Below are 14,852 nucleotides of genomic sequence, written 5' to 3' on the forward strand. Positions count from 1 at the left end.
ATGAGAGCATGAGGGTGGGAATGGATGTTTGTATCTGTGTGTGCCTGTTTGTCTTTGTCCATATGTCAGGTCGGGTATCAGACGCCACCTCTCTGGGGACATCTCGGGCCCTCCAAGGTTTGGAGGCCTATCTCCCCCCACCACTTCCCCTGCCAGTGGCGGACTTCCTCAGACATCGGTGCGTTGGTGGTTCTTTGTGTCCAGGGATGGGCGTCCAGGTACACACCGGCTCACTCCTTGGTGGCTGCTTGTTGGGGCTCACTCGGGCCACTTCGGGGGTGGGGTGCCCTCGGCCTCTCGGCCTGGGGCTTGGTCACTCTGGCACCGCTGGCTGCCGGTGGAGCTGACGGGCACGTCACTGCAACCCCCCTTGGCTTCTGCTGCTGAGTGAGTCCTCATCTGGGACTCTCCTCAGCTCTTTCTGGGACAGTGGCGCGGCTGCCCCTCTGTTGGTCTTCCTTGGTCTCTTGTGTTCTGGGGGCCTCTGGATGTCTGGAGTTTTGATCTCCTCCATATCTGCTTCATGCCCTGGAGGACGGGGCTGTGCCCCCCCCCCCCCACCCTCTAGCAGATCATTACATGAAGGAACCTTTTAAAAACAAGCGCGTTCATGCTCACAGGTGTACACACGGGTGCTCACACACACAAACTACACCCTTTTTGGCTCCTACCTCAAAGCACACTGTGCGCTGTCGATCTTGCATGCTGCAGAATGTTTAATATTTAGTATTTACTTTTTTCTTTCTCAACAGGTGATCCAGGTGATTGATATATGTATTTTTTTTGTCTGCTTATTTTGTTGTTTTTTGCCCTTTATCCCCGTCCCTCTTCTCTGCTGTTTTTCTTTCCCTCTTTCTTTCTCCCTTTTCTTTTCCTCATTCAAGTCTGTCCCATATCTAACAAGTGAAAATGAAAAATAAAATAAACAATAAAAGGTGAATCAAATAGATATTACGGCAAGGCTGGGATGGTCCATTTGGTATAGTAAATCCGTTGGGCATCTTTCTTCCCCTTTAGACAATAATTCTGATGGCAAAAGAACCAAACGGGACAGGCAAAAAAAAACAAAACAAAAAAACAACAACAACTTTGCTCTGCTTGTCTTCGTTTTTGACTGCACAATATTTTTAAGGTCATCTGATATAAAAACCGAGACCAGGAAAACCGCCTTCATGTTTTTCCTGTGTTTTATCCTCAGTTACTTTGCAACAAAGGCATCTGCTGTGATGCTTACACCTTTGATAAAGTCTCACAAGTATCAGCTTTCTTTTTATCTATAAAAATATAGATATGTACTGATAAGTACAGAATTATAATATTTCTGACTGTCTGAGGCAAAATTTCCCCTATTCAAATCGAATCAAATCGATTCAGGACCTTGTGAATCGGAATCGAATCAATTCTAGAAATCAGTGACGATACCCAGCCCTAGTGTAAACCTTACACACTGGGTGTGTAATAAATGTCTGTACAGGCTTTTTTTACAGTATTGATGACAACCACCATCATCATCGCGGAGGGATGACGCAAAGTAATTGATGATGGTTGTCATCAATTACTTTACGTCATTCTATCATACTTAAAAAAAACAACACAAATTTAACATCAAATTATGGCGTGCACAGTGTTTATCAGCATGATAATTCTGGGTGAGTAATGTGAGAGGAGCAGTCTGAGCGCTAACGTTAGCTGGCTGCACGACTCTGAGCTTCTTCAGTATGAAATCGAGCCTGCATCCATCAACCAATGAGCAGAGTCGTTGTGACCGACAGGGATGCTGCAGGAAGAGAACTGTGTGCATGACACCAACACATAATACTGTGTACATGTAAAGAATGTACGCGCTTTTTCTTCTATATTTAGTTTTAATGCAGAACAGACGTCATACAAACACATTTGTAGACACACACGCACACATTTATAGAAAGACAGGTGATGTGTTTCTATTTACATCTGATCAAATAAATAAGGAGTAAATGACATCGTCACATTACTGTTGACAGTGGACTGAGGAGCAGGATATGCAGGTGGGAAGTCACATGTTGAAATCTGCCATGTGCCTCTGAACAAAGTGCTAGCAGCAGAGTCCAACACATGACTTATTAGGAAAATATTGACTTACATAAAATATGATGAAATACAACAAGGCACAAAAACTGAAATTCCTTTAAATATCAATTATTGAATAAACTACTAATGACTTTTACAGTTGAATATTTATGATTGTTAACAGGAAAAAGAGAACTTGGCCAAACAAAAAAAAATCATTTGTACTTCACTTATTTACAGTTTAGTAATTACTGGACAGTTAATAAATCCATCACCTGTGTTTATTTATTTATTTTTTCTAATGAGGCAGGTTTGGGGCTCTGTGCACTGCTCTGGCTGTCGTGAACAATTACTCGTGGTTATGTCTTTAAAGTTCTAGTCACTGGAAGGAACAGTCTGACTTTAACATGGTGACCACAATCAATCAGTGTGACTGGAAGCTGATGATCAATAACTGACACTGTGTGCAGGTATCAGGTGCGTTCATGTTGGCTTCACTGAACCGTCTTCTAGTCTCAACAGTCTGAATCTATAGCAGGCGGATCCGGGAGAGGAAGTCCTGATCGTGACGAGGCCTCTCACCCCAGCCCTCAGTCACGACCAGCTTGGTCAGCTCCTCACTCTACTAGTTACCAACTCACAAAGTGCAGATCACACAAACTCTGAGGGGCTTTTCCTCTTCTTTTGGAGCCAACACATCCCCCTACAGACAGTCTAAACGCAGCCAGTCACAGAGAGTTCAATATAAAGTACCGCTCCTTTAAAGGACGGTTTGGTCTTTGTGGTTGTGTGTCACGCAGGGATTAAAGCTGCCTTCATATCAAGCAGACATTAACACAAAGAACAATCTGACCTCACCGAACGGTGGCGTTACCAACACCCCGCTGCTCCGGGTGGTCCAAATACCCCAACCAAGCTCTGGTGATTCAGAGGTGACTGTTCAAAGACTCATTATCACCAAGGAATGGGTGGTCTCTGATAAAATCACCATCAAACAAGTGAAATATGAAGGCTGTAATTTCTGCAACAAGACCTCTGAAAACAAAGAGGTGAATCTGGTGCTGACAATGTAGACCTCCATATTTTTAAAATCCAAAAATCCATATTCTGAAATTTAAAATCAGTGATCGAGTGCTGCAGTAATTCCAAACGACTGCATCAGTCTGACCTCTGAGTCACAGGAGTTGGGGCTTCAGGGAGGTCAGGTGAAGAGGTGAAATGCTTGGCACACAGCACACACTCAACCTGGTCGCTTTTTACACCGGGAATGAATGTGAGTTTAGTGGTTAGTCCTCTCACAGTGGAGCTTTAAAGTTTAAGTTTAAGTGGCTGCAGTTTGGAGCTTTAAGCGATCCCTTAGTGTAGTCCTGATTCCACCTGGACAGAAAATGATGTAATAACCCTGTGTAAAACATGGCATCCTGCACAGAAAGGTGCTCCCATCAAGATTTCCAATAAGATATTTACATTTCTCAGATAGCAGAAAGAATTCTAACTGCAGACTTTATATACACATATGATAACTTCTTTGTTTTAATATTTCACCCCCCTGAACATTTGTGCCATTACCACATGCTAGAACAGCTTTTCCTTTCATGCTCACATAAATTAAATAATTATGTCATCATTAAAACTTGAGCAGCTTGTCATTGTTACATCTTTGGTTAGAAACTGAGAGTCGTAACATGTAGAGGAGAGCTCGGACAACTCTCTCTTCAGCTCAGGCTCTGAAACCTTTCCCTCAGGTTCTTCACGATGCTCTGCTGACCTTCCGCCTTTGGTCCTGAGGTTGATCTCGTTTTCTGGGAAACATCTTGATCAGCAGACAATGCTGTGGACTTGTTCTGCTCGGTTTTGGCCTTCAGTTCCTCCCTCTGTTGGTATTCGTCAGACTCCTGGTAGGCCCGGCACCGGTCGATGACAGCCATGATGGAGATCTTCTCTCTGCTGGTGGGTGAACGGATCTGGACGTAACTTTCATCTGTTTTGTCTCTGGCTGTTTCTTCTGGCTCTGGAAACTTCTCCATGACAATGATCTTGTGTTCGGGGTCGTTTGTTAGGGGGGCCTCAGCTGCAATGTAGTAACCGTCGTTTGCCACCTGGTCCTGGAGCTTTTGCAACTCACTCATCTGAGATTCACTCAGCCGAGGATCCAGGGAATTGGCTCTGAGGAGCCGTCTGCTGCGTTCCTCTTGGCTGGCGTTTCTGTGAGGCCTTTGTGAAGAAACCCTTCTGGGAGCTTCATCAGCGAGGAAGCAGCCTGAGGAGCAGCTGGAGTGCCTCCTCAGACTGCTGTCGAACTGCTCCGGGATGGATCGACTTCGACTGACTGCGCTCTTCTGGGAGCAGCTGTTGGCGGAGTACTTGGAACGGAGTTCCTGGACATCGGGCCAGTTGAAGCCTTCGAGGGGAGGAGGTGGACTGAGGGGGCTGCGAGAGTGAGGCCGGCCCGAGGAGACGCCCCTGGAGTTTCCCGCTGAGCTGGAGGTGAAGCCGAGGGTTAAAGACCTCACGTGGTTTACGGGACTCAGCGGCAAAGAAGTTGCCTGCTTATGAGAAACCAGCGGCAGAGTCAGGCTGGATTTACCTGCCAGAAAAAAACAAAACAAACGAAACATATTTAAATCACTCTTAAATTTGATCGTTACAGTGTTCCGATAACTGACAGAAATGATTAACAAAAGCCGTAATAATCCATAAACATATGTTTGGCTTCTACATAAATCAAACAATGGTACCACATGCAGCTGTGATATTTTACTTCAGCTTCAGGAAAGATGGGCTCATCACTTTAGGCTGTTCAGATTATAATCTGCCCCTAAGCAGCGCATTTTACCATCTTTACCTGAAGGTGGCAGTACAGTGTTATAACTACATGTGGTACCATTGTTTTTTTGTTTTTCTTTTCATGCAGCGGGTGCAGACTAAGCATGTGTGGGCAGGTTGGACTGATCGGTTGCTCAACAGGAAATGGTTTATTTAAAGAAGCAGAGTTTGCTGAAGGCAGGGCAGGCTCAGGCTGAGCAGGACTGAATATATACCCAGTTTTGCAAACACACAGAACAAACATTTACAACAATTAATCTCTTAACATCCAGCAGGTCATCGAGCCCGTGCAGGACTCAGAGTATGGTCAGGGTTAACATCACACTTTTCCCGTACATGGTATATAAAAAAAGATACATTTTTAATCCAGTCTCTCCTTTGTGTTATCACCTTACAGGTGTACTATCTGATTTTCTAAATTAGAATTTCATATAAAATGGATAGGTTGACGATCGATAACCCTAACTGTACCTCAAAAGGTCACTGATGATCTGGTGAATGTCAAGAAGTCAAAAGAGAATTAAATACAGTTTCTGAATTGCGTTGATTGAAGATTTAGTGGTCCTATGGTCACATAGACAATCAATAGATAGATTTCCTTGAGGATTGCTGGTTTGAAATGTTAAGCAGTGTGCAAAGTGACGTACCCGAACCTTCCCTCTCCTCTACCACACTGGCTAAGCTCTTCTTTCCAAATAGGAGACCCTGACTTCGCTGTCGGACCATCGGACTGGAGGTTTTGATTCGCTGACTGTACTGACGAGCCAGGTGGAGGACTTTGCTCGCCATCTTGTCCACTTCGACCACCTGGTCTGAAGCGCTACTGGGGTGGTCCTTTTCTGCCTCCACCTTCAGCTGGTTGACCTGAGGCACTGGAGCCCTGAGGACAGCAGCCTCTTCCCCAAACATCTTTAGCGTGTCCCTCACGCTTCCTGTCCGGTTCACCTCCGAGGCTTTGGGCTTGAGGGGCATAGGGCTTGTCAACTCTTCTTTGATTGTTCTGAGATCAGAAGCTCTGCTTTCTTGGGAAGAGTTTTTGGTTGGGAAAGAAAGGCCGGAGGTTCTGGAGGTTACTGCAGCTTCTTTGGTTTGATCCTGCCCTCCATCTTCACTCTGGGATCTTTTGATGTCTCGCTCCATCGCCTGCCAGATCTTAATCATTTCAGATGAAGGTTTGAAGTCTTCATCATCAGAGAGATTATCCTGCACACTTTGAGACCTGGACCCCTGGCTGCCTTCTGAATCTTCTGGATCAGTGCTTCTTTGTTCAGACTTCAAAGAGTCCAAAGAGCCACTACAGCCCATAAGATCCTGGGTGTTTTGGGGTAAAGCAGAGTGTGACTCTGCATAAGTAGGGTCCACAGTGGAGGTGGAGGAGGTCGAGGTGCTGTTGAACCGGCTGACGGAGCTCCTGACCAACCCAGATGGTATGTATGTGAGGCTCTCTCTGCGCCGAAGACTGAAAGTGGCATCTTGGTTTTCAGCATTTTCATAGTAACTTTTGATTTTCCCAATGAGCAGCTGGTCCTGCATGGACAGCATGGAGTCCCGTCTTCGCCTAATGCTTCGGTCGCTGTCAAAGAGACTGTCATCTCGAGGAGACAACATGGTCAAATCGGACCCACCGAAGGTCTCTGCAGGATCGGCAACAAAGCTGCAGAGCCGCGGAGGTCGGTCGTCTGCTTCGGCACTCAGGCTGAGGCTGCTGCCACTCCTGCTGGGTAACCGAGGTGAAGGACAACCGAGCGAGCGGGCGTCATCCTGGGCCACGGTGCCTCGCTTGATGCTGTTGGTGAAGTGCTGGGCGATGGAGCTAGCTTTGTCCAGGACGGAGGACGGGAGGATGCTGGTGGCTTCGCCTTCCTTCTCTGCTGTCTCCTTCTCGTTGTCCTCATCATCAGAGGACTCCCCACTGCTCAAGGTCTTCAAATCTGAATCAGGTGTAGCTGAGGATGGCTCCTCTGTGGGTTCTGGATCTACTTCAGGTTTCAGGTTGTCTGAATTTCGACAGGAATTGGAGATGTTGGAAGGGGTCGGATCAGTGAAATGTTCTGGTTCTGAGATTGGTTCAGACATCTTCTCCTGTGGTAGCTTCTCTACTGCTGGCTGGACAGGACAAAAACACAGAAGCAGTAATTAGAGGTGGGAAATACAGCCATGATGCAAGAGATTACGACCACCTGCAAACACCCCCCACCCCTCAAAATCAACAAGCACTGACAGCCCAGAGATTGGGCGATCTGGAGATGGAGATGGCCTCACAACTGCAAGTCAGCGACTGAGTGTTACTTACCTGCTTAGGTGTCGGCTCGGTGCCACCTGGCTCTTCTTCTTCAGGGAGTTGTCCATTTTCTTTGTTAGAGTTGTCTGAAGAGACGCTGCCTCCCTCTGTCTCCTTCAGCAAAAAACAAACAGAACAGGAAGTCAAGAAATGCTGGAGGAAAAGAAAAGTTTTTATAATATGATTAAAAAAAAATCAAACCAAGAAGTCATTAGTGTCGTTCATGGAAAAGCTTCTTACTCGGTTTTAAAGAGTGTTTGTTATTATTGTGTGAACTGAACCTTTATTTATTACATGATACAGAGCAGCCATCAATGCAAATCAATGCAACAAAACTTTGAGAGGCAGCAGCAAATGTCCAGTTCATCCAACCACACCTAGAAACACGGAATCACCTATCGTATTCATGCTCACAGCACTAAAGACAAAGATGGATGTAAAGCTGCAGGACGAATGTTCGAAGAAGCTCCCAGAGGAAAAAAAACAACAAAACAACAACTTTTAAACTTTGCAAAGATAAAAAGCCAAAATCAGTCAAAGAGCTGTTCTCATTCTTTAATACGACAGGAACAGTTTTTGGGAAGTCTTTGTTTGTTTGTTCTCCAGAGTCGGGTGTTTCAGTGCATACAGACAACCTTCGCTTAGCAAAAACATTTGATCCAAGAAAAACTGTCAGTGTGCCTCATTAATCTGCTCACATTTCACATTTCTGTTTACAATAAACAACTTCTAAAGTCAATGTCCCCAACTGAAGGAGGCACTGAAGGAGGTACTGACGGAGACACTGCAGGAGGCACAGAAGTCAATGAGATTATTTCTCAGTGTGAAAATGTAGAGCACTCATGTTGTTGGAAAACATAACAGAAAATGCTTTTGTGGTTAAAGGAGGTTGTTTTTCCCGCTGCTGTGGAATAATGTGCACGCCCAGGATTGCTACAATACAGCGCTGGTGTCCTGACCTGGTACTGATGTCATTCAGACATCAAACTGATGTCATGATCAACAAACCAAATAATGTTCCAGACACTGACCACAGTATGGCCTTCAGTGAAAAGATTACGGTGGGCAGCTGGGTATTTTTCAGCTGAAGCACTTTGCATGAGGTATGTGGCATGGACCTGTTCTTTATTTCCACCTTTGAAAAGCAAACATGGGACATAATATTTGGGCAGCTGGCTCAGCGACTTTGGGCTGTACAGACACTGTGAGCTGCATTCATATCAGCAACCAACCTAAAAACAGGACCTGGTTGCTCACGTCCTCACAGAGACTCTCACAGACTTCTTCCTAAGTTACACCTGTTGGTGTCATGGTCCTGGGTCGTGTGACCCAGTGTGTTATGTTTAGCCTATTTTGATGTTTATTGTTTGTTTAGGTTCTCTAAGGTAGTCCAGCCATTTGTATATATTACCCTTGCATTAAGTCTCCCTTGCCCTTCGTGTGTTTATGTCTGTGTGTCTTGTACTGTCAAGTTCATGCTGTCAGCTATGTCATCTCCCCTGTACTAAGTTTCCCTGGGTCATGAGTCCTGTCTGCGTGGTTATGTTTAGTTCTTGTCGTGTCTAATTTCCATGTTTCCTGTTTTACTTTGTAAGTCTGTATTCATTGTCAGTGTATTCAGTTGCACCCTCCTGTCCTGTCGTTAGGTTCATGTGTGTCAGCTGTGATCCCATGTGTGGCCACTTCCCCTGATCATCCCTCATGTGTATTTAGTCTCTGTGTTTCATGTAGTCTGCGTCGCGTCGTCTGTGTTATCTCCCCTACCCCTTGTCATAGTTCCCCAGCCTTAACTAGTCCTAGTTTGTACTTTGTTTAGCCATAGTTTTCCCAGTCTATGTTCAGGTTTTCCCTCAGTTGCTTTGCTGCCTTGTTCCTTAAGTCTTCGGCCCTCAATAAAGGCTCGCCTTCTGTTAAGTCCGGTTGTGTGTCCTCACCTCTGTTTGCTCTTGGGTCCTCCACTCACTCCACACGGTCTGCCCCGGCGGTCCGTGACAGTTGGTGTGTGAATTAGCTAACCAACTAGCCATCAGAACAAGAGCATACTGCTTGTTTTTAAGTCTCTTATAATGGATTAGAACTAGTAGAACGCTTAGGTCAGGTGATAAGTTGCTTCTGATTGTTCCTAGAAGCAGACTAAGACACAGAGGTGACCGGGCCTTTGCGATTGCTGTGCCTAAACTTTGGACCAGTCTGCCTCTTCAAATTAGGATCTCTCCAACACTCGACATTTTTAAATCCCGTCTGAAAACACATCCTTACTCCCTAACTTTTAACTGTGACTGAGTTTTTGTTTTGTTCTCGTTGTGTCTTTGTTTCACTTTTTAGTTTGTACAGCACTTTGGTCAACTGTGTTGTTTTTAAATGTGCTTATAGATAAACAGATTGATAAGATTCACAGAGGTTAGGACTTTAGAGATGATGACTGAGGTCATGAGTGCTCATAAAACCTCAACATCTTTCTGATTTGATATATGTGAGGTTTTAACAAAGCTAGCCTAGCAGTTTGCTGTTGCTTCCAGTCTTTGTACTAATCTAAGCTAAACCTTTTGCAAAGAAAGTGACCCATCTGAAACAATCTGACTGAAGGAAAACAAAAAACAATGAATTTCATCCAAATATTGTCAGTTCCTTTAAACGCTGCCCCATGTGGTCACCCTGCGGTAGTTAAGTGTGTTGAACCCAAGCATGCAGCTCGGCTAGTGTTAGATGCCCATGAAGCAGTTACTTTGAGCTCCACAGCAGCATCCTTGTAGCGCATTACAGGGGCTGCGGGTGATGAAGACTGGGCTGGCACCGGAAAGCCTCACCGTCCCCGCGGCGGAAAAGAAGGCCTGGACAGTGACGTGCCAGCAGGAGATGGCAGCGAGCACGGAGCTAGCAAAGTCGTCTACCTGCTTGTCCTCCAGCAGAGCATCATCCAACTGACCCGCCTCTTCCACGCTGCACAGCAGGCGCTCTAGCGAGTCCTTCCTGCTGCCGAGCTCCGCCTCCTCCTCCGTGACAGACTCCCCCAGCATGCTGCTGCTGACGGTGGCCCGCAGAGAGCGCCTGTCATCTGAGCACTGCAGGACGTCACACACTATCATGTTTCTGCTTCCTAAAACTAAAGTGTGGCTCTGACAGCAGGACTGAGCCTCAGTAACCCTCACTGAAACATCGCTCATAAGAACACATCAGAAAGTTCACAGAGTCATAAACAGAAGAAAACAGAAGAAACAGTCTTTAAATCTGAGCAACAGCAAGCAGGCGTGTGTTCAATGAGTTTGGGTCTTACCTCCAGCAGCGCTGAGAGTCCAGCAGGGGATTCAGCAGAAGAACAAGAGCAAAAAGATTTGTTAGACACAACAGCTTTACCGGTTAACATCTGCAGCTTTAATCAGCCCAGAGAGCAACAGGCCTCAGAATCCTCACAGTGTTTTCTACCATGCTAACCCTTATTAGGTCCACAGCGGGTCAATCTGTTAGAGTCCAGACATTTTATTGAATTTTGCCCGAAATAAACATCTGCAAAATATTATAAGAGATAACCTAGAGGTCCAAATGCATGTCTGAGAAGGAAATCTAAAACCTGGGCAGAATACAACCTAAACAAAAACGTTCCAAGAGAAACTACTATGAGGACAAAAGTCACAAAAGTGGACATACTGATCAAAGATTTATCAAAATCGATTTCAATGAAATGACTTTACCTTTGTTGCTTTTCAGGGTTTGTTTGATTGGCTCTGGAGAAGAAACAAAACTGGTCGTTACACATCAATAACAACAAGATACCTTGATCAGTAATCCAGGTAATCTGATTACCTGACTGTCGGCGGCCCTGACGAGCATCTCGTGGGAACTCGTCAGAGTGGCAGGATGTGGCTTTCTTCAGGCGCTCAGGACTGTAACGGTACTTGGAAGGATCTACAGGGAAGCAACAACAACACAGAGGAGCATTTCATCACATCCTTATTAATCTTTGCTTTTATTAATCTTCTACAGCAGAAGAGATGTTTACTCACAGATGGAGTCCATCTCCAGGATAGCTTCTTTTGCCTGAAAGACACAACTAACCATTACTGGTGTCTGCACTGGTCACCTGGAGCGAAATGGGTGAGTATACTGATGCTTCTGACCTTCTGTGGGATGATGGCTTGGTGGTTTTCCACAATGATGCGTTTGATGTGATGAGCCCAGAGCTTCTTCTCCTCCACCGTCTTAGCCTGAAACATTAAAAGACAAAAACACGGAGTGAACTCCGATCCTCTCAGGCTTAAATATGTTGGCTGGCGGGTGGAGGTCGACTCACCTGGACGGTGTGAGGCTGTTTGGGGTTTTTGTAATGCATGACGCTGAAACTCAGGGAGTCTTTGGCGTTTTCGTTGAGCGTCAGTGTGGAGCACTGAAACCAAGAGACAGAACTAAGAATCAAACCTGCACTTAAAACAAAGACCTGAAAACCTGCAGCTCTTAGATGTTTGTCTGCTGCCACTCACAGAGATGTGCGTCTTGTAGACATAGTGCTCGCCGCGACGTTTGGTGATGAGCAGCACCCGGTCAAAGAGAAAGAGCGTTCTTTCATTTCTGGCTCGATGGACCTTGAAGTTTCCCTCCAGAACTAATTCTCCGTATGTGGTGAGATCAGGACCTTTCCAGTTTAGCAGCAGTGACTGAACCTCCTGAAGAACCAAACACAGAAACACTCAGACACTCCAGCCTTTGGTTGTTTTGGTTTGTTTTTAAGGAAGGAAGCCCTGAAACAACTTTGTAGAAAAAGAAAGTTCAACCTTTCCAGATTTAATTTCCTTTATCAGAGCAATTCAGTGCAGGGCTTCCTGTTTGAAAATGTCACCACTGGGAGCAAACTCTCTCTAAACTGTCACAAGATGTCAGAGCTAATAAATAGTTCTTATCTGGGACACGCCTCTCTTACATTTACCTTCTGATAAGAACTTCATCTGCACAGCCTAAAAACAGGAATGTATTCATTTAAAGTTATTTTCTATAATAATAATAATAATAATAATAATGTATACTTTATTGATCCCAGTGGGGAAATTCCTCTTTGCATTTAACCCATTCACCATTGGGTGCCCGGGAACAGTGTGTAGGGACGGTACTTTGCTCAGGGGTACCTCAGGGTAGCCGTTCAGTGGATTCAAACCCTCAACCTTCCGATCATGGGGCCGCTGCTCTACCTACTGAGCTATCCCTACCCCAATATTTTCTTTTCACTTTATAGTCATAATTACAGTGTGTATAGAAAAAACTTTGTTTTGCCATTAGTTACCTGGAGTCGGACAGCATGTTCGTGTTTTCTCTTCATGTCATTAATGTACCATGCCACTCCCGTCATAGTGTAGAGAGCCTCCTCTACCACCTCATAACCGTCATCCTCTGGGTCAAAATGCTTCTCTATCTCCTAAAGAAAACCATTACAAACACCAACAAATCAGCATAAAGTCATGTTCAGTTTAACCCGTTCATGCATGAATTATGACAACCTCAATCTGGATATTTTTCTTAAGTATTTTTATTCATTTTTAGGCATGAAAAAAAATAATTTTGAACTTCATTATTTTTTAAACACTTAGGTGGACAACTGTGTATGGAGTGACACATCAGTGTCTAATGTATCAGTGTCTAATGTAGTGGTTTATGTGCAAGTATACCATCAACACTGACACAAATACCTGAAAACAGCCTTTGGATAGCTGTCCACTGTAGTCACCACTATACATGAAAAGGTTAAAACATACAATTTTATGCAGATGATACCAATTTATTTATGTAAAATGAAAGAGACACGATCACGCTGTAGCTTCAAACCAAATAACCAAAAAGTCTGACAAATATTCCCCAATACATGCTTGAAAGTATATATAGTCTAAAAAATAAAAGAAGACTCCCAAAAGGTTGATTCTGTTCATCTGGACGTTTTCAGTGGGAGAAATCATCACTTATCCAAGTGACTTCTTCAGTCTCAGCTGACTGCAGGTTTCCCCAATTTTATAAACAGTACATTTGCACAATAACTGAAATGTTCACTGAATGAACAATGGGCTGTGAGGTCAGTTCGTTGATCATTAATATGAAAATTGTCATGACCATGGATCAACAACCATTAATCAATGAACACTGATCAAAACCTATTGATCAATGGCCACAAGTACCATTCACAGAGAGTTCGGGAATGGCTGCAATCACAGCATTGTAAGATGGTGACAGATGTACCTTTAGGCCCCCTCCTCAATTCAGAGATGGGCTTTCCCTTTTCATGTGGCCTCCTTGACTCCCCGCTCAAACCAGCATTCCTCCCTGTCCATGATGTGTACATCCTCATCATTAAAAAGAAGACTGAGTCTTCTTTTTAATGAAGACTGAAGGAGTCTTCATTAAAGAGACTCCCTCTTATTAGATTATTCTGTTATTATATGTTACCTTATATATGTAATCAAAGTAGTTGAATTAGAATACTGCTGTAGATCATATTATACCCTTTAATATAGAGTGTGTGAGCTGTATGTAGTTTAGTTCTCATTATACTTTTGAGTTAACAGAACATATTCACATATTAGTTCATTAGATAAATGTGCATCACTCTGTATCCTTGATCTGCTGGGAATGTGTTACACTGTTTTCTTGACATGTTCTATTGTTGAATCATGAAGAGAAGGAGACTCTGTGTCTAAGACAGGGGAGATAGACAGACCACATTCCATATCCCCACCTTACAGAAAGCAGAGAAACAACTGCCGAGGTCATAACTTAGGCGCTGTAACGGAGAAAGAATGTGATGTTTTGGCTTTTACGACTAGATGGGGGCCACTAGAGACTATAAAAAGCTGAGCAACCCGTCACCATTTTGAGACTTGCTGTGACCCTCTTCAGGCATGTCTCCCCATCATGATGGTCCTTATGCTCTTAAGTGTTGAATTGTATGGAAATAAATGATTGTTGATTGAGCATAAATACACCGAGTATTGTCCTTCCTTCAGCCCAAAGATTCAAAGAATTGGGAGATTTCAACAACTTGGTGCCGTGTGACCCGGATCTTTGGTGTGCTGAGGAAGTGCAGATTTGGCTTTTGGTGAGATCGTGGGGCGAGGTGAACAGAGGACCGGTCCAAATATAAAAAGGTAAGCACAGCCTGTTGTATTATAAATACCAAATGTGCATATTGGGCTTTCCAAATTAATCTGTTCACTGAGTTACACGTATTTTCACAGTAAATTTGTCGGTGTCTGGTTTTTGGCGCAAGATACTAACAACATAAGTTGAGGCTGAATTCCAGTGTGTTAAATAAACTGCTTCTACCGAGATACTAATAACATACTACGTTGGACTAGTTGCAGCCACTTTACCTTCCACATTTAATTTTGTCTAATACTGGCCTCTGTAGCAATAATACATTAGAATTTCTTCTGAAGACGCGGCCATTAGTTCAGTACATTGAAGTCGAGGTTTGAAGTTTGTTTATGGTGTCAGTTACGTCCTGGCTCTTGCCGGCTATGAAATAGAAGTTGATTTAAGGAAAAGCAGATGCTGGCTCACGGTGCAGTTGAACGCTGGCAACGCGAGAGCGAAACACGTCCGTAGGTTTGGTTTATGATACGGCCGTGTTCCGGTGGTGCGGCCGTGAAGTGCAGTAGTGGTTGGTGCTAGCTTTAGTACATTGGATAGAGGTTTGACGGTGGTTTGTGGCGTCAGTCGAGAT

The 14,852-nt window shown here is 44.3% G+C and overlaps 1 protein-coding gene across 4 annotated transcripts in view; it reads right to left on the reverse strand.

Moving 5' to 3' along the window:
• Positions 1-1,845: 1,845 nt before the first annotated feature.
• LOC308396478 (pleckstrin homology domain-containing family G member 3-like) overlaps positions 1,846-14,852 on the reverse strand; it is a 42,205-nt gene continuing 29,198 nt past the window's right edge. For all 4 annotated transcript variants that reach the window (XM_080881809.1, XM_080881808.1, XM_080881807.1 and 1 more), the window contains 11 exons: positions 12,426-12,557; positions 11,632-11,814; positions 11,445-11,537; positions 11,272-11,358; positions 11,158-11,191; positions 10,958-11,059; positions 10,846-10,878; positions 10,431-10,441; positions 7,169-7,270; positions 5,523-6,981; positions 1,846-4,636 (listed from right to left, as the gene is read on the reverse strand). In XM_080881809.1, the coding sequence (XP_080737935.1) occupies positions 3,765-4,636; positions 5,523-6,981; positions 7,169-7,270; positions 10,431-10,441; positions 10,846-10,878; positions 10,958-11,059; positions 11,158-11,191; positions 11,272-11,358; positions 11,445-11,537; positions 11,632-11,814; positions 12,426-12,557 (3,108 nt within the window). In that variant the 3' untranslated portion in view covers positions 1,846-3,764. The remainder of the gene's footprint in view (positions 4,637-5,522; positions 6,982-7,168; positions 7,271-10,430; positions 10,442-10,845; positions 10,879-10,957; positions 11,060-11,157; positions 11,192-11,271; positions 11,359-11,444; positions 11,538-11,631; positions 11,815-12,425; positions 12,558-14,852) is intronic.

This window comes from Rhamphochromis sp. 'chilingali' (assembly GCF_963969265.1).
Source record: "Rhamphochromis sp. 'chilingali' genome assembly, chromosome: 5".
In the NCBI taxonomy this organism is placed as follows: domain Eukaryota; kingdom Metazoa; phylum Chordata; class Actinopteri; order Cichliformes; family Cichlidae; genus Rhamphochromis; species Rhamphochromis sp. 'chilingali'.